The following is a 21,124-nucleotide window of genomic DNA, read 5'->3' on the forward strand; positions in this document are numbered from 1 at the left end:
CGGCCGCCGCAGCGGCTGCGGGGCTCGTGACTCACCGCCGGTAACCCTACACCGCCCGGTCTCCCCACCCCCTGCCCTCCGACCGGCGGCCGCGGCGACCGCTCGCGAAAAATGCAGGGGTGCCCGAGCCCGTGGCGCCCCCGGCCGCGTCGCGCACGGGTCCAGGCGGTCCCCGGCTGCGCGCCCTCCCGCGTCCCGGGCCCCGGGGCTCGGCCTTCCTCCGCCGCCGGCCCGGCGCGAGCAGGAAGGGAGGCCGGGCGGCCGGAGCAGCGGGCGGCGGCGGAGGGCCCGCGGTAGCTGCGGCAGGCGAGCCTGGGGAGCGGGCGCCCGGGCCGGGGGACCCCGGGCCCCCAGCCTCCCCGAGCGAGGACAAAGCTCGGGGGCGGAGGGCAGCGGCCGCCGCGGCCTCAGCCGCGCGCACAAAGGGCGAGTCCCGACACGCACCCCTCCCCCTCCCAGGCCGGGGTGGCCCTGCCCGGGGGGCGGCGGGAGGTGGGGGAGCCCCGGCGCGGCCGCCGCGCGCCCCTCCCCAGCCCAGCGAGCGCCGCCCCCGCCCCGCCGGCGCGTCCTCCCGGGGAGGGGCCGGGGGCGCGGCGCCCACATAACACTCCCCCTCCTGCGCCGGGAGCCACCCCTCTGCCCTCCCTCCTGCAAACACCACCGCCTCCCCTGCCACCTCCGCCACCTCGCCCGACGTTCCGCCGCTCGCCGCGGCCGGGGAGCGGTGCGCGGCCGGTGCGCGCCGCGGGCGCCACAGGCACAGTCCCCGCCGCCGCCGGAGCGCGATCCGGGCCGCCTGCCCGATGCTGCGGGGGCGACCCTGAGCGCACCCCGCACTCCCTCGCCTGGGACCCCGGCTCTCCGAGCGCCGCGCAGCGCCGCGCCGCGCGGGGTCCTGCCCTCTCCAACCCGGTCCGCCCGCCTTCGGACATGGAGGGGGCCGCTGCGCCCGCGGCGGGGGACGGCCCCGACTTGGGGTCGGGGGCGCGGGGCTCTCCCCCCGAGGCGGCGGCGGGGGCGACCTCAGTCCCCGCAGCGGCGGCGGCGGCAGCCCCGGAGCCCAGGAAGCCACACGGGGTGAAGCGACACCACCACAAACACAACCTGAAACACCGCTACGAGCTGCAGGAGACGCTGGGCAAAGGCACCTACGGCAAAGTCAAGAGGGCAACGGAGCGGTTTTCCGGCCGAGTGGTGAGTGGGGACCCAGGGCGCGCGGTGCGTGCGGGGGTCTGTGTGTGCTGGGGCGCTCTTTTGGGGAGAGGGAGTCCGAGGGCACCCCTGACAGGCTCCTCACTCTTCCCCCGCGCCCCCGTGACTCAGGCGTGTCTCTCTCCTGAAACACTTGTTACATCCTGTCTGCACATATTTTGGGGGTTTTTAATCCCAGCAGCAAAGTAGTGTTTATGATTTACAAACACTTCGCAGCGTTGGGAGTGTCGGGGGTCCCCCTCCAGGGCATGCACTCAGCCCGTGCCCAGGAACGCTTCTCGTCTTCAGCTCCAAAGCCAGACCTATACCCTTGGCTCAGAGCCGGTCCCCCAAGTCCCAGGTCCTGTAGGACAATGCTGTCCCCTGCACCCATCCCCCCCACCCCCCTGGACAGATGCCTCTCAGCATCCTCCTTGATGTGTCCCCTGATGAGGCATCGCAAGGGAGAATAAGGGAGAGACTTGGGGAAGGGAGAGGCTTGGGGAATCCAGCATCAGGGCTGTAGCCAGCCTTGGGCTGTGGCAGTTTGTGTCCAGGCTCCAGGGAGCTCGGAATTGCCCGTGGCCATGTGCATCTGTAGAGACGCAGAGTCACTCCGGTTCAGGCTGCCGGGCTTCTAAATGAGTTGGAAGGTGTCTGGCGCAGCCAGGCCCATCCCCGTGACAGCTAAAATCCTGCCAGGGTCCCAGCCCCTTTAGTGCAGAGCCCAGGCCCATGTGAGTGCCTTGGGTGGGGGGTTGGGGGGCTCTGCCCAGTCCCAGGCTCCGTTTGTTGTCATTTTCCTTTCTGCAAAGCAGGCCCTTAGAAATCCACACTGGCCGTGCCAAGAGGGCTGGGTTCAAAGTGTCTGCCTGTGGCCCACGGATTTTGTGTGGTGTGTGGCAGAAAATGAACATAGCTCTTTGATCTGAAGCACCTCAGATCTATTCTCATCGGTGTAGGGTCAGAGTCAGGAGCTAATGATGGGACTCCTTGAGGTTTGTTGTCCTTGGGGGGTGGGGGGTGGGGCGTATTTTCAGGGCCCACCGTGGCGTGTAAACTTAACAAACAACCGAAGGGATAAAGCGAAATGAAACTGTCTGGCGAAGTTGTTGGCTGATATCGACGTTTTCTCTTTTGTATCTGCCGGGCGACAGTTCTGTGGAGGCAGCCATCAGCAGAAGTTCAATGTGCAGATTCTCAAATATCTGGCTATGTCAGGGGGCCTCGCATAATCTGGACAGCCCACTCGTTTCTTAGCGTCACTGCTTGGATTGACATTGCCTTATCCTGGAGTTCAGAATGAAGTGTGTGTGTGTGTGTGTGGGGGGGGGGGGGGGGGAGCGCGGCATTGTCCGGGTAGGGTCTTAAGCTGCCTGTCATACACTCTGGCATGAGCTCAGAATCCACCCGGGAGGGAGGTGTCATTGCTTTCCTTTTTTGTGTTTGTGGGGTGACAATTCTAAGGAGGTGGGCTTTGGAGATGCCCCTTGGTGAACACAGGGCTGGGGTTGGTGCAAAGAGAGGCTGAGAGACACTCTCGCTTCATGCATGCCTTTCTGCTCAGGTGCATGTCCTCAGGCTGAATGAGAAAAAGCAAAAACCAGAAGAAAAAGAAACAAGAATGACCTGGAAGCAGCTTAGCTCCTTGCTCGTGTTGTCCTAAGAGGTGTTAAAGAATTGCAGGCCGGGAAGTTGGAAAGAGGAATCAAGGAAGAACAGATCCGGGTGGTTTGAGCTGCAGGTTGAGGGTGTGAGCCAGTGAGGGTTTGAGTGGAAGGGCTTGGCTGGTATCTGTGAAGGGACAAAACAATTTTTTAAAAAATTAAGCCTTAAATGCTGCAACAGTTTGAAAGCGAAACCTCTAAGGCTACCCCTTGTCAAGCTTCCTCACCTGGGGCTTTCCAATCAGGCTTTTTCCCCTCCAGAAGTCGGAGCCCCCGGTGGGGTCAGAGTAGAAGGGGCTTGCACCCCATGGCAGGAGCCTGTCTTTCTCATTTTTTTCTGGGCAGAATCTTTCTTTTTTAGCAGGAACCTTGAACATTCCGTTAGGATTTAATCAAACGGCCACAAGGGGGCGCCCGGAGAACAGAAGAGGCTCCTTGCTCAGCCTCCAGCCTTGAATTCCCCTTATTATTGTCCAACCCTACCTCGGTCCGTTGTTTCCCATTGTGCTTGCTACTCATTGCTCTGATAGCTCGCCTTTCACTCACAAGTGATGCAAAGGCTTGGAGTCTGGCGGCAGAGTCAGCCCCCGAAGCTGGCAGCTCGCACTCCATTGATTCTCGGAACCGCTTCTCTTTGACAGATAAGCTTAGGATGCTAACGAGATGGTCCGGGGAAGCTTGTATTACACAGATGGGAAAGCTGAGGGTCTGGGAAGGGAATGTTTCTTCCTGGCCCGAGTCCTCCCCCTGCTGAGAGCCCTGCTCACAGATGGTGGAAGAGCTTAAGTGAGAAACAGGAACTGTCAGGTGGAAAATTCCCTTTGCCTCTCCGAACAAAAAACCAAGCAGCCGCAGTGAATTGGTTAGTAAGTTGTTCTTAGCTGCACAGTGTTGGCCACTTAGAACTCAAGAGCAACATAACAGCTTCCCATAAAGTATGACTTGATATATCTCTATCTATCTTATTTTTATCTATCTATCTATCTATCTATCTATCTATCTATCTATCTATCTATCTATCTATCTATCTATCTATCTTTATCCATGTTCCAAAGGTGCACTAAGCCTACCACCCATAGCGGTTGAGCCTGTCCCGGCTCATAGCGACCTGCAGGACAGAGTAGAACTGCTCCCTAGCTTTTCCTAAGCTGTACTCCATGATGGCCGCAGACTGCCACGTCTTTCTCCCTCTGCGTGGCTGCCTGGGTGATTCCCACCTCTGATCTATTGGGTAGCGGCTAAGGGCTTTAGCTACGAGCACCCTGCTCCCGCAGGGCTCCTTCATGCTGTCCCAAGGGGCCACCACGGAGAGGGCATTTCCAGTCATCCTGTTTGGTCTTGAGTCGAGCTCTGGTGGTCTGTTATCCCTGGCGGCTGCTGTCAGGAGCCGTGCAGTTTTTGCTGGACCATAGCGACTCTATGCACAATGTAGCAAAAACACTGCTACGTCGTGGTGCGCCCTCCTCACAATTGTTCTCAGGTTGGAGCCCATGGTTGCAGCCACTGTGTCCATCCATCTCGTCAAAGGTCTTCCTCTTTCTCGCCACCCCTCCACTGTACCAAGCATGTCATCCTTCTCCAGGGACCGGTCTTTCCTGACAGCATGTCCAAAGTACCCGAGAGGAGGTCTTGCCATCCTTACCTCTAAGGAGCAAGATGGATCCATTTGTTCTTGTGTCAGTCCGTGGTCCTTTTTCAGTCTTCTTCGCCAGCCCCGCGATTCAAAGACATCGATTCTTCAAAGTCTACACCACTTTGAAGGCAGCTCTCAAGCCTGGTGGCTTCAACCTGCTTGGCTTGTGTGTGTGGCTGAGGTCTAGTGCTGAGTGGGTATCAGGGGGCTGGGGGTCAAATGACACTGCGTCTCATGCCAGTGCCCTGCTTGGAGAAGAGAGAGGTCTTCAAGACTGGGAACTTTGTGGCTTTTAATCACACAGATGGCCGGTCCCTTTGGGTAAAACTATCCACCACAACACAGCATCGTCCCTGTCCTGTGAAAGGCACTTGGGAAGGGAACTGTGGAATTTGGAGCTTGGCATCAGGGGTCTAGCTCTCTGTGCGCACCTCCTGTGTCCGCCTCTCTGTGCCCCCACTCCCACCTCACCACGATGTGCAGGTCCTCCAGACAAGACATCAAGTGGCTGGGTGCAGATGTCAACAAACCCAACAAGGAGGCCCTTAGACCTGTCCTGTACAAGCTCTGTGACCTGGGACCGGCTGTGTGAATTTTGGATACCTCAGCTTCCTCATCTGTGAAATAGACTTCCCGAGGGTACTAATTTTATGGGCTTGTGAGAATAAAATTAAATAGAGGGCATAATGCTTCAAGAGGAGAAATTAGCCAAGCTAACTCCTTACACACACACACACACACACACACACACACACACACACGGGCTTTTCTCTTATTGAGGCTTTCATTCAGCTTTCAGGACCACCCAAGGGGCAATGAGGTGTGGGTTTAGTCCAGAGGCGCAGGAGAATCATCAAGTCTTCAGGGGAATTAAATCCACGCCCATTTGACTAGCGAGTGGCGCCCACAGGAAGCAGAGGCAATCCGCTCCATTCGGGTAGGGTCTGAACTCGGTCCTCAAGTCTTGAAATCAGGCCTCATTTCTTACATCACGATTGTTTTGATGCCATTTGCAACAGGGCTGAGCAAGGAGGTGCGAAGCAGTTACCTGCAGTCCAGCCACAACAGCTTAAACATGTTGTGTCGTGGGGTGGTGCTATCCGCTCAGTCCTGCACAGTCACTCTCCCCGCTCCTCCCTGCCATGTCATCCTCACAAGAACCCCGGGAGGTGTGCTCTCTAGTTAGAGCCACTGCACAGAGGGGCACACCGACACTGGCCCTTGGGGAGGCCAGTTACCTGACCGGGGCTCATACCGCCTGTGGTTGTCGCTGTCACTGGGGGCGGTGGCTTGGTGGTGACTCTTGGCGGCCCTGGGGGACAGGAGAGCTGCTCCACGGTGTCTTCTTGGCTGTCATCTTTCTGCGAGAAGCTGGTCAGGGCTTTCCCACATGGAGCCCAGGGTGGGTTGGAACTTAGAAGGTCCCGATGCGGGTCTTGGGCGTGTTTCTTTAGCTAATGGACCCAGAGGGCAGCCGCTGGTGACCCTTTTCTGGGGTGGTTTCTTGCGGCTCTTCAGGAAGGGCCTGGAGAAGAGGGGACAGGTAACTGCGGAAGGATTCGGAGGGCTGGATTAGGTCTCCCCCAGGGACTGCCATGCTAAGTGCTGTTGACCGTGACCCCGGATTTGCATTCACAGAAGGGAATGGTGGGGCGTTGCAGGCAGAGATTAGATAGCAAGGCAGTCATTATGCGTGCCAGGGGACAAGCGAGCAGACTGGATGGTTTGGGATACAGGGCTTATGCAGGGAGACAAGACTGATAAAGTAGGATGGGTCAATTAATAATGTCTAATAACAGCAACAATAAGAACAGTAACTGAAGCTCATACTTAAGTCAGCCACTCACTGCCATCCACTTGATTCCGACTCATGGCAACCCTACAGGAAAGGGTAGAAGTGCCTCGTCGGGCTCCCAGGACCATAAATTATTTCAGAAGTCGACAGCCTCATCTTTCTCTTGAGGAGTGGCTGGTGGTTTTGAACTGCTGACCTTGTTGTTAGCAGCGCTACGTGTCACTCACTCTGCCACCAGAGGCATAGCTGGAATTAGCTAGCTAACAGTTCCCCAAGTTCTTAGGAGGAGATCTGCAGGACTTCCTCCTGGTGGACTCGAACCTCCAGCCTTGTATTCATCTTTGCACCACCCGGAGATTCCAGTGACTGCTTAACGGCGTGCATGTAACCTGCCAGGTCAACACTCATTGGTTTCACTCAGACTGCTCAGCCATTATGCCGTTTTCCAGAGGTAGAGGAATGGAGTCACAGAGCCGGGAAGCAGCCCTGGCAACAGGGCAAGGGCCTAGACTGAGGCAGCATCCTCCAGGCGGCCCTGACCGCACTGCGGCGCCAAGCCCATGGATGGTCTGGCTGGCTGGCTGGCAGGCTTGCGGCTTGGAGGGTTTTTCGAGAGTGGAGGTCTGAGAAGATACGGATCGGACCGGAGTAGGGAGAGAGAGGCATGTCTGCTTTGGGCAATGCTGGCGGGCTCCTGTTGGCTCCTGGGAGGGTTTTAATGAGGTCAGGAAGCAGCGTCTACCTGGACGCACACTGAGCTCTTTGTTTCCTGGCGGCCCCAGACCCTGGCAGCCCTGGGGTTTACTTCAGCTGGTTTGCTGGCTGGCCTGCAGGCAGAGGCACCCACGCCACGCCACGCCTGGAGGTCTTGATCTTGCTTCCTTCTGGCCAGTAGCAGGAGATAAGGGCTCAGGGCACAGGCTCCTGTCCAGCTCAGCCCTGTTAGCCAATCAGGGTCAAGCCATCCTGCGTTGCTGCTAGCTGTCGGCACCCCGCACGGTGCCAAGCACATAGTGGGACCTTATCAGAGCCTGGAGGTCATCGCCTGACCAAGATGAGTTTTAGGATTTGTTGGGAAGAAATAGTGAAGCCTGCAAGTAGATTGGGATGTGTTGCGGGGGGGGGGGGGGGGCGGAGATGGGGGAGGGCGCTGCTTATGCAATGCACCCCACGAAGGCAAGCAGACTCCTCTTCCCCACTTCCCTTTTGGTTCCATTGGCCTCCCGGTGTATCCCAGGCTTGTCGGGGCCTTGTCCTCAGTGGCTCCGGAGTCAGACAGCCCCAGTCTCATCTGTCTAACCCACATGAAAGTCCCGGAGCATCTGTAAGTTATGATTTGTGAAGTCTCTGCTCTCAAAGATGAATGCATTTATCATCACGCTGGCCCAGACAACACGCCGCAGCACGGGGCAGGAGAGGACCCCAGACTCGGAACTAGAGGGGCCCGGCCAGCTGAGCCACTCGTGCTTGGGCGTGGAGTCTGGTCTTATTGATAACATTCCCTGGAAGAGGCCCAGGAGCAGCCAGATGTGGAATTCCTGGTGAAGCTCTTCAGTAAACTTCTAACTGAGCGTTGAAAATAGGGCTGGGCCCTTCCACGCCTGCATCTCCACGCCAGAGAACTGCCAGCCTGGGCCCTCCAACAATGTGCACAGGATTCTCCGGAGCAGTCATAATAGTCCCAAAGTGGAATTGATCCCAGCTGGATAGATAAGTACAATGTGGTCTACCTATTCTATTTATGGAATAGTTGATCTCCTCCAGGCTTTGATTTATGGAATCTCACTGCCATCAAATTGATGTCGACTCACAGTGACCCTATAGGAGAGGGTAGAACTGCCCCTGTGAGTTTATGCGACCGTAATTCTTCACGGGAACAGAGCCCCATCTTTGTCTTGAGGAGTGTCTGGTGGTTTCAAACTGCCAACCTTGCCGTTAGCAACCTCACGCATCACCATGACACCAACAGGCCTCTTGGGCTGATACCAGCCCTTAGTGTATGGGATTGTTGAGAGGGTTCAGTCCAGGGGCTTTGGCCCAGTACCGAGCCAGCTGTTGTTGGGCCCGTTCTGGCTCAGGGTGACCCTGCGTGGCACTGGACTCCACCGGGTCCTCAGGAGTGGATTTTTCAGAAGCACATTGCCAGACCTTTCTTCCTCGGTGCCTCGGGGTAGATTCACAGGGCAAACTTTTTGGTTGGTAGCCAAGCACTTAACTGTTGATAATTACTGAGGGCCTCTGTGGACATTGTCAAAACCAAGCCAATGTCATGGCCATCAAGCTGATTCTGGCTCACAGTGACCTCAGAGGACAGAGTAGAATGGCCCCTGTGGGTTTCTGAGGCTGTAAGTCTTTATAGAAGCAGGAAGGCTCATCTTTTCCCTGTGGAGCGGCTGGTGAGTTTGAACTGCTGACTTTCCAGTTTTCAGCCCAAGTTGTAAACCCATTCCACCCCCAGGGCTCTGTCTGGACATAGTAAGTGTTCAGTGAATGCAGGCAGGGTTGTTGCTGGTTTAAAAGGTGCCTCTGTGTGGATTGGGAAAGGCTTCCTTCTAGGGAGACACATTTGGAAAGGACTCCCCTCTCGTGGCGTAGTGGTTATGCCTTGCACTGTGATCCACAAGGTCAGCAGTTTAAAACCACCAGCCATCTCACAGGAGAGAGATGAGTCTTTCTTTCCCCCTTAACAGCCACAGTGTCAGACACTCCCAGAGGTGGGTTCCGCCATGTCCTATTGGGTTGCTATGAGCCACCATCGACACGAGGGTCAGTGTCTTTTTTCCTTGGTTGGGGGCATCCCCAATCCATCTACCCCAGACTTGAGGCCCAACAAGCATGGGAGGAGGTGGACAGGAGGCCCCTGCCCGCTTAGCAGGGCCCCTTAGGCGTGTACGACCTGCCCATTTCTGGCAGTCCTGGCGGCCGTCCTCATTCTTCTTCTTAGCTACCATGAGCTTCAGCTGCGAAGCCAAAGATTCACCATAATAAAGACACAACATGCGCTAGGGCTTGGCATACCTCACCTCCCTTCCAACCCGGCAGTTCTCCAGATGTGTTTAACGAGTGCTCACTCATGCGCCCACCAAGCTGGGACATTTCCGAGGGGCCGATGACAATTTCTAGAATAGAGCCCAGGGCTGAGTTGGGCCCGTGATGAATGCCTCCGGGTCTATCTCAGAGCAATGCCAATTTCACATTTTCCAACTCACTGCCGAGTCCAAATGGTGCGTGAGGCAAGGCCTGGGGAAGCCAGCTGTGCTCTCACAGACACACCAGTTGTACTGAGGAGCCGTGCCTGCTGAGGGGCTCTACAAAGAACTGTCTACCAGGGGTCCTCAAACTATGGCCCCCCAAGGACATTTATCCAGCCCGCCGGGTGTTTTTGCCCCCTTTCTTTTTTACTTCAAATTAAGATATGTGCAATGTGTATAGGAATTTGTTCATAGTTTTTTTTTTTTTATCTATAGTCCGGCCTTCCAATGGGTCTGAGGGACAGTGAACTGACCCCCTGTTTAAAAAGTTTGAGGACCCCTGCTCTAGACAGTCTTGATTTTAGGCATTTACTGTTGATGCTGTTCAAATGGGCAGGTGTGCTGTGCAGGGGCAAAAAAAAAAAAAGCCATGAGAGAGACTATACTGGGAAGTTTGGATTTAATTAGGAAAATGTGAATGATTGAACTAAGGGGTCGGTCATAGTTCTATCCTGCTTCGTAAAGTAGCAGGACCGTCAGTGTACAAGAGGAAGACCATCAACGAGGTGCACCGAGCCAGCGGCTGTGACAATGGGTGGAACAGAGCAAGGGCTGAGAGGATTGGGAACACCGGGCGATGTTCGGTTCTGATGGACCTGGGTTGTCTCTGACCTGGGACTGATAGCTAACAACAGTGGGGGCCAAGTATCCTCTTTTTATCTCCTAAATGTTGTGTCTGTTTCAAGATTTTTGTCTTTTCCATTAAAACCAGAAACATACTCGAGAAAAACAAAACATATCACGCGAGAGAAACAAAAAAACGAAGCTGCGTGCTCGGATCCAACCCGACTACCCAGAAGCCAGATGATTCTGGGCAAGCTGCACATTTCCTCAGAGGTCTGGCTTTCTCTCCTAGGCCACGGGGTTCCAAGAAGTGGGGCTGCCATGAGATACAGGATTTGGAAGCTCTCTGGTGCATAGGCTCCAACTGGTACCCAGCAAACTCCCAACTCCTGGTGCCGCCCTATTGACTGTGCTCCACCGGGTCTTCAGTGGCCTCTGCATGGACTTGAACCTCCAACCTTGCTGTTAGCAGCCAAGTGTGTTAGTCATTTATGCCACTTGAGAGTTCAACACTTAAGAATTAGAGCCAGGATTATTAATAGACTCAAGGCTGAGTTTGCTATTATCTTCCAAGGCCCCTCCGTGTCCCCTTCATTTCGCTTTCCTTATTCCTTCTGGTGCCTGCGTCCAGTTCCTTTGGAAACCATGTGCTTTTGTTCATTTTTCTGTCCGCTCTGTCCTCCAGTAGAAGGGACGCAAAATACACACCCCCCCCCATACACACACCCTCCAGACTAGTTTCCATGAAGTCATCTGACTCATGTTTACCCATGTGCTTCAGAGGAAAACTGCATTCCGAAGGGTTTTCATGACTGTGCTTGTTAGGAAGGAGCCCTCATGGTGTAGTGGTCACTCATTGGGCTGATAACTGCAAGGCCAGCAGTTCGGAACCATCAGCCATTCTGAGGGTGAAAGACGAGGCTTTCTACTCCTCTAAAGAGTTACAGTCTCAGAAACCCACAGGGGCGGCTTTAGTGTGTCTTGCAGGGTCTCTGTGAATCAACTCCATGGTATGAGTTAAGTTTGGTTTTTGTGGGAGTGCTTTTCGGGAAGTTGATCACCAGGCCTTTCCTTTGAGGCTCCTCTCGGTGGATTAGAACCAACAGTCTGGTGGTTAGCAGCTGAGCTGAATACCCAACCATTTGGGCTCCTGAGGAACTCCCCAGAAGGGAGACAGGAGAGATGTGTCTCACACACCATCTTACTTTCTAGTGCATCCTGGTCGGGGGCTCCGTGTCAGCTGTCTGTCTTTCTGGTCAGTGCTCATCAACTGTGAATGAAGAAATCATGGGATGAATGGATCAACAACTGCATGAAGAGGGACCCGTGGAGTCTGAGGACAGCAGGGAAGGTCTCTTAGAACCTCCTCTTTCTTCCTTCACCCACTCCTCACCGCAGTATGGACAGACAGCCATCGTGAGCCCAGCCTGGTCAGGTACCTCGGAGTTGCACGCAGGTTGGGAAGAAGGAGGCGGTAGTCATTCTTTTCAAACCCATTTCCCACCCTCGGCAGCTCCAGCTGGCAGTTCTCTGGAGCCCCGGAGCCTCCTCCGACGGCACCCACCCTCTTCCACCTTCCTCCGAAGATTCCAGCCTCCCTGCCCTGAGAAACAAACCCTGGGGATCATCTCCGTGGAAGCAGGAGACGCAAAACGCCTTCGCCAGCCTTTCGAATCCCGGCTCCCCAGGCTGTAGATCAAGTGCTCGAAGCCCTTGTAGACCTGCTGGAGTGCGCACTTAATGTGCGTCTGGAAAAAACACCATCATGCTTTGCCTTTCCAACGCAAGGAGGGAATTCCACTGCCCTGCTTTCGTGAGAGCCCCGAGAGCCAGGACGAGGTTTCCAGGGGGCAGGTGCTAAGAGGAGGCTGTGTTAGGTCTATCCCCTGCCCCGTAAGGGGAACTGGGACACTGGTGTCCAGGGGGCAGGGCTGAACTGTTGTCTGCTTGGCTACAGGACAGTTTCCTGGTTGGTTTCCTCCTCTCTCTGTCTCTTGTTCGTTCCTGCCCTGTTGGCTCTGATTCGGGCAGCCTTCTACCAGTAGATAGAGAATGAAGCATGAGTGCGGCCTGGTCCATTTTTAGAGCCCGGGGTTTGTCAGACCAGCTCACTGAGCTTGCCCTCCTTTTCTCTGGCCTACTGTGGTGCCCCCTTCCTTTTTTAAAAATTTGTTATAACAAGTCTTTTGGTTGACCCAGAAGGCGAGGCAAAGTCACCTTAGGCTCAGGTGCATTCTGGTTGAATAACCCCTCTAAGACGCATCTGGTCACTTGGCGGACAATGGTAGATGCCCCAACACCACCACGGAGAGCATCGCTGCTCATTCCACTTCCTTGCTGCCGATCCACTGTTTGCACACGTGTGCATCTGGGACGTGTCGAAGAGCAAAGAGGTCAATCCGAGGCCAAAGGTGCGACTGAAGGGAAGCCGATGAACCAGGGTGTCCTTCCATCACCTCACGCGCATGTGAAGGCCGGTGACAGAAAGAGGGGGCCTTCCATGCCTGTAAAGATGTGTCATCTTGAAGACTGACGGGGCATGTCTCCGCTGTCCTCTAGCGTCCCGATGAGTCAGAACCGACTCCACGGCCTTGAGTTCGGTTTCCAATTGAGAAGAAGAAAACTTGCACTTGAATGGTTGGTGTGGGTGAGGAATATTGACTGGACTGGACTGTCGATCGATTGTCAGAAGAGAAACCACCCCGCTCTCGCAAGAGGTACAGGCAGAATGCTCCTTAGAAGCGGGGTGGCGAGCCTTTGCCTCACGACGAGGGACCAGAGCCTGGGGCAGGACATCACACGGGGACGAAGCAAAAGGAAGACCGGCCGGGAGCTGGAGTGACAGTCACTGTAACCATGGTTCCAGCACAGCAGCGGCTGTGACGATGCCGTGGGACCCGGTGTTGTGTTACATGTAGTTGAAACCCACTCACTGGCACCCCACAAGGCCAAGCTTCTATGAGAGACACCCCTCCACACCCCTAATCAGCTGATCGCTCTGGGGTACAAGGAGCCTGCTGACTGCAGGCATTTCCAGAAGAACGGGGCTCCGCTCAGGATATGGTTCATCCCCAGCTGCTGAGAGGACCTTGGCCTAGTCTTTGTACAGTAATGGAGGGTGAGTGGACGGGCCACTCGATAAGAGGCCGTGTGCTTGGGCCTCAGCATCCGCATGGGGCCCCCGAGACCAGACTGCTGGGCCGAGACCTCAGTCTCTTCAGCTGTCAAATGGGCGAGTGAGCTGTTTGGTAGGTTGTTAGTAAAATCTGTGGCCCACAGTGAGTGCTCCACGCATACTGTTTTTATTATTATTTTAATATCCTTTGATTGGGGTCTCTTACAGCTCTTATAACGCATCCTATTTTTAGAAGGTGCCCTCTTGGGAACAGGGGCGGGGTGGCTGCATGGGATAAGTTGTCTAGCGGCGCTGATGAGGGTACATTCCCCAAGTTGGGACCCCAGGATGGAACCATTGTTTTTCATTGATAAATTGAAGGGAGTCATGCTAGATGCCCTCAGAGGTCCCAGCCAGCTTAGAGGAAGAAAACCCTCAGATTTTCGGAATGGAACTGGGGGACTGTAGAATCCCCATTTCCTATTGCTTTGTTTTTGGCCAAAGGGCTCCTCCCTGGGGGGCGGGGGAGCATCCCTAGAGGGTTGGTGCAGACTCGGTCACACACACTGTCCTGGAGGACGGCTTCCCCACCCTGTGCTGGACTGTGGGATCCTCCATGCAAGGGCATGCCCTTTCCGCTCAGCGCCCGCTGGGTATCCTCAGTCCGTGCCCTGCCTCTTGCACTCATCTGTGGGACGATGGAATGATGCCCAGGGAACCTACCTTCTAGGGCATCATCAGGACCACAGGAGGGGCTCAGGAGCAGTGTGGCCCTGTGTGGGTCTGCAGCACTGTGTGCAGCAGGCTGGTTTGGGGGAGGTAGACTTTGCTTCCCCATGAGGTGCCCCTGGGTGGACTGGAGCCTTTAACCTTGCGGTTAGCAGCTGAGCAGGTGCATCATTTGCACCCAGAGCATGTTTGCTGTTACTATTTGGGACTTAGAGGCACCCAATTACTACCCTGCCTCCTTAACACAACACGAACAGCCCTTTCCCAAAGTGTTAGAACCACAGGTTTACAAGTTAGGATTGACACATCTACTCTCAGAGACACAGTCAGTCTACAATTGTCTCTTCCCCTTCATCTGTGTTTCTGCGTCTTCTCGTCTCTTCCCTCTTCACGTGAGAACTTCAGTCATTTCAATGAAGGCCCACCTGGCTCCAGTAGCACCTGCTAGCGGGTAACATCCTCAGAGACTCTATTTCCAAACCAAGTCATTTTAGAAGTACGGGGGCTAGGAAGGAGCCCTGGGGACATAGGGGTTATGAGTTGCTCTGTTCACTGTAAGGTCAGCTGTTCGAAGCTACCTGTTGCCTCTGAGGGAGGAAAACTAGGCTTTCTACTCCCATCCAGAGTTACAACCTCGGACACCCACAGGGGGCAGTTCTATGCTGACCCCTAGGATCGCTGTGCTTGACAGTGGACCCCAGCAGAGTGGTTAGGACATCTGCAGATCATTTTAGGGGCACACGACTCAACCCAGAAAGAGCGTTCAGAAAGCTGCCACAGGGCAGGAGTTTAGCCCATGCAGTCAAGGGCCTAGACCCACAACAAGACCACTGCTGTCGCTAACAGAATCTCAGGATATGGGACTTCTGGGGCTAAAGGCCTGAGCCCAAATCCCAACAATAGGGAAGCAAACCAACCAACTAACCAACCAACCAACCAACCAACCAACCAACCAACCAACCAACCAACCAACCCATCCCAACAACCTCAATGCTGTCTCATAAAGGCACAATCCATCCGAGATTGGAGAAACTTCTTCTGTTTCCAGATGAGGGATGAAGGGGTCCGGTGGGACCCCTGGCTTCTCAAATCTGCTGATGCTTTTTGCAAACCATGAAGGAAACAGCAAACCCGAGATAAAACAGAAAAGAAACATTGCCTTTTGCGTTCCTTTGCTTCTATCAGGAAGGGCAAAAAAGCAAGCAAGCAAGCAAGCCCTTGGTTCTTAAAACAGCTGTCGAAGGAAGCAAACAATATTCACAGTTGTTCCGTCCCTAGTTCTTTGACCCGAGTGACGCCCTTCTGGCCTCTCCTGATGACAAGTCTAGGGCACGTGGGGCAAAGTCTTACTCTCCTCACTTCTTAAGAACATTTATGGATGAGGTCAAACCCAACCAACGGACATGGAGTGGATTCCAACTCACAGTGACTGTACAGGAGGGAGAGATCTGCTTCTTTGGGCTTCTGAGGCTGAGAATCTTAATGGGAAGAGACTGACTGTGGGTTGGAACTGCTGACCGTGGGCCTGGGCATGTCTTAATGCCGTGTGGTACTTGCCATTTACCAAGCCCTGCTCTCCAGGAACATCGTTAAACCATTCAGCAGAAATCCCCTTGGTGCTTGCCAGGCTCCAGCCCAGTTGGGACACCGGGGCTCACAGGACTGGCACGGGGTCTCATGGGGCAGACGGAGGCATGAGCAGGTATCTATCTGCAAGACCTCCTGAGGAATGGGGGACTTCCTGAGGAGGACATGGGTCTTCTTTGAGCCAAGAAAAATGAACAGAACCTATCACATTGTTTGGCTGTCGAATTCGCCGGGTTCACCCTGGGTGTGCGCACGTGTGTGGCTTGTGTGTGGAGGGGATCTGTTCACACCCTCTCCTAAGATAGAGCTTCTGATCTTCTTGGGGTAAGTTTGCAAAGTGAACTGAGTCTAAGTAGGTCTTGGGAGAAAGGCGGGGCTTTCTATTCCCGTAAACAGTTACCCTCTCGGAAACCCCCAGCGGGTAGAGGAGTCGGCAGTGGCCAATGGCAGCGAGGTTTTTTTTTGTAATACAGTGGGTGGTTTGAACCCACCAGGTGCTCCCCGGGATACAGACGAGGTGGTCTAAAGCCTCAGGAACAACCTCGGACCAGGTTCCCTCTGTCCTGGTCGCCCCCCCTGAGTTGGAACTAACAGGAGGGCAGTGAGCAGAATGGATTCCTGGAGGGCACAAGTGGTGTGCTCTTGGTCACTAACCTCAAGGTTGGCTGTTAGAATCCACTCCGTGCTGCTGAGGAAAGACCTGGTCGTCTGCTTTTGTAAAGATTGCAGCCCAGAAAGCCCTGGTCCTGCTCTGTTGCACATGGGGCTGTGCTTCGCTGGAATGGGCTTGACTGGACCCCACAATTGTCTACAACAACCACCGCCCCTTATGGGAGTAGATGGCCAGGTCTTTCTTGCGTGGTGCTGCGGCTGGGTGCATTTGATCTAGGGACCTTTTGGCTGGTAGCCCAGCGCAGTTGCTTTGTGCCTGTATGGATCATGCACATTGACTGTACAAATGGAATTTAGTGACTGCTTGCGGCGTGACTTCTGCACCCCCCCAGTGAGTGAGATGGCTGGCTTATGGCTCACGTACTTTTCCTATAGTCTCCTGGCATCGCAACTCTGGGACACGTAGTGACAATCAGCGCTCCCACCCGCACCCCCATGTTACAGTGAAAGAAACTGAAGCTCATGTCACCAATGTCACCAAGGTTGCTTAAGTAACTTGAGTTAGAAATGCAGGTCCGTCCGGCTCCACTGAGGGACACCGCCCCAAGTTAATGAAATGAGGCTCTTTGGGGATGGGGCCCAGGCATATGTATTAAAAAAAAAAATCCCTCGGATATTCTGAGGGAGCCCTAGTGGCGTAGTGGGTTGGGAGTTGAGCTGCTAACTGCAAAGTCAGCAGTTAAGCCACTGGCCACCCCACAGGGAAGAGGTGAGGCTTTTTACTTCTGTCAAGTTATAGATTTGGAAGCCCAAAAGGATCAATTCCAGCGGTCCTGTAGGGTTGCTATGAGTCAGAATTGACTTGAAGGCAAAGAGTTGGCATCATGGTTCTGCATTAGGCTGGAAGTGCAAGGTCAGCAGTTCAAAACCACCAGCTGGTCTGGGGGAGAAAGAGGGGGCTTTCTATTTGCGTGAGCAGTTACAGATTCGGAAACCCACAGGGAGCCATTCTACCCTGTCCTACGGGGTTGCTGTGAGTCCACATCGACTTGATGGCAGTGCGTTTGGCCATCGCACTGGAGTTTGGCCAAGGTCAAGAGCCACTGGGGAGAGCATGCTGACTGCAGACCTTCAAGGAGTCCCCTGACGGTGCCCTACCTATTCCTAGCCAAGCTGGGAGCTCCCTCACCAGAAGTCAAGCTTTCCTTGACCCCATCCTCACCTCCTTATGCAGATGGCAGGGCGCCTTGGCAGAGGGCAGCCTGAAGCCGGGCCCCGGATCCTGACTGGAACCTCTGGCTTGATTGTAGAAGATGCTGTCCTCTCTAGGTCTCTGTTTATTTCAGGGGCAGAATTCCATCCCGAAAATTCAGTTCCCTGGGGGCTAAAGAAGTACATTTGGCGGGACTTCTTTTGGGGGTGGGGGTGGCCTGAAGTGGCCTTTCTAAGAGGCTAACAGCTGTTCTTTCCCCCCCGACACTCCCTCCCCCCACGTTGCCCTCTGACATTGTCCTCTCAGTCTCATATTTGGAATCGCTCACATCCATCTCTCCATAAAGTCTGCCAATTAATAATCATCATGGAAAGGGGAAGAGCAGCCCACGTGTTCCGAGGGCTGAGTCCACCGTGCTTTCTGTATGTGGCTTTATGGAATATGTTGCCTTTGGAGACAAAGATGAGTTAGAAATCGAGGTCTCTTTATCCCTAGCATGGGGACTTCACCATTGTATGGCTCCATTTCATGGCGCTGTTGAGAATCCAGGTGGTCCGGGGATTGGAGAAGCCACCATACTGCATGCATCTGAGCTCTGGTAGCATGCCCGAGTCACCAGTTGGGCTGCTAACCACAAGGTCAGAGGTTCAAACCCATCAGCTGCTCCGGGGGAGAACGATGAGACCTTCTACTCCTGTAAAGGTTTAGAGCAGTGGTTCTCAACCTTCCTCATGCTGTGTGGCCCTTTCATACCGTTCCTCATGTGGGGTGATCCCCAACCATAAAATTATTTTCGTTGCTACTTCATAACTGTCATTTTGCTACTGTTATGGATCGTCATGTAAATATCTGATATGCAGGATGTATATTAGGCGACCCCCGTGAAAGGGTCGTTCGACCCCCAAAGGGGTCTCGATTCACAGGTTGAGAACCGCTGGTTCACAGTCTCGGGAACCACAGGGCAGTTCTACTGTGTTGTAGGATCAGACTGAGTTGGAAGCGACTCAGTGGTAGTGAGTTTGGTTTTCTAGGTTTGGCCTTGCCTAGCAGTCGGGGCAGGGGTAGGTGGGAGCGGTGTTGGTTGCTTATTTGGGCGACTCCTAGTTTTCCACCTGCCGTGAGTCTCAGTCAAGGGAAGCCTGGGTTAAGTGGAAATTTGTGTGGGTTTTTAAAAACACGCAGATGTCATTGTGTTGATTCTGACTCGTGACCACCCCATGTATGTCGGAGTAGAACTCGGCTCCCGAGAGTTTTCAATGGCTGATTTCTGGAGGTTGGCTGGGGGTGGGCGAGTACATCACTCCAAGCATTTCTTCTGAGGGAGCGTTTGCTTAGCACCTGAGCAAGGCATTACTTCTCTTCACCGCCTAGAACATTCCCCTGCAGGGTTCAAAGCACCAGCCTTTCGGTTAGGGGCTGAGGGCTTACCTGGGTTGCCACTGGGACTCTCGGTCCTACAGAGCGCTGCATGGCAGCATCTGCCCCAGGTCCTTGAAGCTTGCTCACCCGGTTCAGGGCCTGCACCGCAGAAACATTTTAGCCGTGGAAGTCTCTCTCCAGTTGTGTGTCTACTTTCCCCATCCACTTACGCCCTAGACGTGGTTGGAGACCTGCCGAAAGGGCCGCAGGTGTGCTCACGTTGGCTCCTCATGGTGTGTCCATCTTGTCCCTCATCATCTTTCTTCTCCTTTTAAAAAAGCTATGGGTGTCCCTTGTTAAAGAAAACTAACCCTCCTCCCCCCAGCCAAAGTGACAGTCTCAATGTAGACAACTCTTGAGACATAGGGAGTTTGAAGAACTGGTGAAGCCCATGACTCGGCTCCATCTCACCCCACAGCCCATGCTTGGTGAAGTGGAGGGTGGCAAAAGCGAGGAAGACCTTCAACGAGATGGAAGGACACAGTGGCCGCAACAATGGGCGCGGGCATGGTGAGGATGGCACAGGGCCGGGCGGTGTTTCCTTCTGTTGTGCATAGGGCCACTACGGCTTGGAACCGACTCGATGGCAAACAACAACAACAACAGAGTCCATCCCTAGTGACTTTCCAGTAACATTTCCCCAACTTCCCGATACACAGACTGCCGGATCTGAGCTTGGTAGAGGTGTGTTAGCGGAAAAGCCTTGGATGACCATCCACAGGGGATTCTGCTATTCTGGCTCCCCCTGCAACCCCCAAACAGTTTTATTGACACATAATTCACACATCGTAACACTGAACAGTGCAATCATTCAGTCACATCAAGGGGAGTCGCACCATCACCACCACATCTGTCTTAGAGCTTCACCCCCAGCCCCACCCCTCACCCCACGGTCCTATCGCCTTTAATCTGAGTTGTGCATTCAGGATCTGCTCTAGTGCTCCTTCCCGCTTCCGGCCTTCGTTGTTGACTCCTGAGCCCCCTTTCCCTCCCTATCATGCCCCCCCTATCCGTTGGGAGGCTTTTGGAAGGGCGTGTCCAGCGCATCCTGCTTCAGTCTGCATAGAACAGGCTCGGACAGTGAATCCAGTCAAGTTCTTTTGTCTTCTCATGTAAGAGAATGAACCATCCTGGGGAGAATTTGGGCTGACCAAAGTCCCCAGTAATAAACTTAGTCAGGTTGGGTCTCTTGGCTCAAGGTCAAATGCACTTCCCATCTCTTACCTGTGCTCTGGATGATGGGCTTATGGCGAAATGACTCTGGAGCAAAGGAGACGTTGCCCGGTGCGGCGGATTAAAACCAGAAAACGCCCCGCCTTTACCTCAGTCATCCAGTTGTCCGAGTGACAGATGGTCGACACTTTTGTTTGTTTGAGAAAATACAAAACAGCGCTTGGTGTCCCCTTGCGCTTGCCCTGACCCAATCTGTTTGAACAGCAGTCTTTGATTAACACCGAGATAGGCTCAGAGTCACCCTTGAAAGCAACTTGTCTCGTCGGCACAGAGCTTCCATTTTTTTATGGCCTGCCTGAAGATGTGGGGAGCATAAATCTTGGGGTGTGCGGGGCTGTCTTATTTACTTGTGTGTCTCTTCTGCAGATGGGGTGCCCTGCCCGGTGCAGGGCTGGCCTTAGATGTCTGCTCCAGGAGATTTTAGCCGAACTGTGTGAGTCCATTAAACCAGTGTTAAGAGTTTGGGGGCAAGGCAAACTGTGTCTCAAGGCAGATGTTTTACATGGAGAACATCTGGGGAAGCCTGACAGTGGTGTGTTCTGGACCTCAGGAAAGCAGCCTGGCGGGGCTCAGCTGGGATGGTCTGGCTTGTGGCGGCTGGCTTTGACAGTGTTGTCACAAGGGAACGGTTCTTATGAAATCTTGCCATAGAGACAGCGCGTGATCCAAGACGAGTCTCCTTGGGTAGCTGCACGATCCAATTGTTCTGATCAGCCCTTCGGCCAGATCTTCCTGACATTTGGGCAGTCTGATACCTGAGCCGGCTTTCCCCAAAGCGGGTGCTCCGGAGAAAGCCAGAGCCCTTCTGTGGGGCTCAGAGTGTTTGGATGGAAGGTGGAAGCAGGCATGGTCCCGGAGAAGTGGTATTGCCCGTGAAATACACTTGACCTGGGTTGAAAGTTGTGTTTTGTCTTTTGCATGTGGGCATTTGAGGGACTTCTAACTTTTCACCATTTCAATGACCCTGTCTTGCAAAATAAGCAGCCAGGCACTTGGAGAGAAAGCGGAAATGGGGTGCGGTTAGGTAAAAACATTAAGTAGGAGAAAGATCACAGACACAGGGTGGGCATGCTCTCAGGGGCTTGGGGGTCTTGTCCACAAGTGTTATAAGTGCT

At 54.3% G+C, this 21,124-nt stretch overlaps 1 protein-coding gene across 1 annotated transcript in view; it reads left to right on the forward strand.

Moving 5' to 3' along the window:
* Positions 1-627: 627 nt before the first annotated feature.
* Positions 628-21,124, forward strand: part of NUAK1 (NUAK family kinase 1) — a 91,322-nt gene continuing 70,825 nt past the window's right edge. Inside the window, exon 1 of the mRNA XM_075551044.1 lies at positions 628-1,194. Within this exon, the coding sequence (XP_075407159.1) occupies positions 931-1,194 (264 nt within the window). The 5' untranslated portion in view covers positions 628-930. The remainder of the gene's footprint in view (positions 1,195-21,124) is intronic.

Source organism: Tenrec ecaudatus, chromosome 6 (genome assembly GCF_050624435.1).
Source record: "Tenrec ecaudatus isolate mTenEca1 chromosome 6, mTenEca1.hap1, whole genome shotgun sequence".
Lineage (NCBI taxonomy): Eukaryota > Metazoa > Chordata > Mammalia > Afrosoricida > Tenrecidae > Tenrec > Tenrec ecaudatus.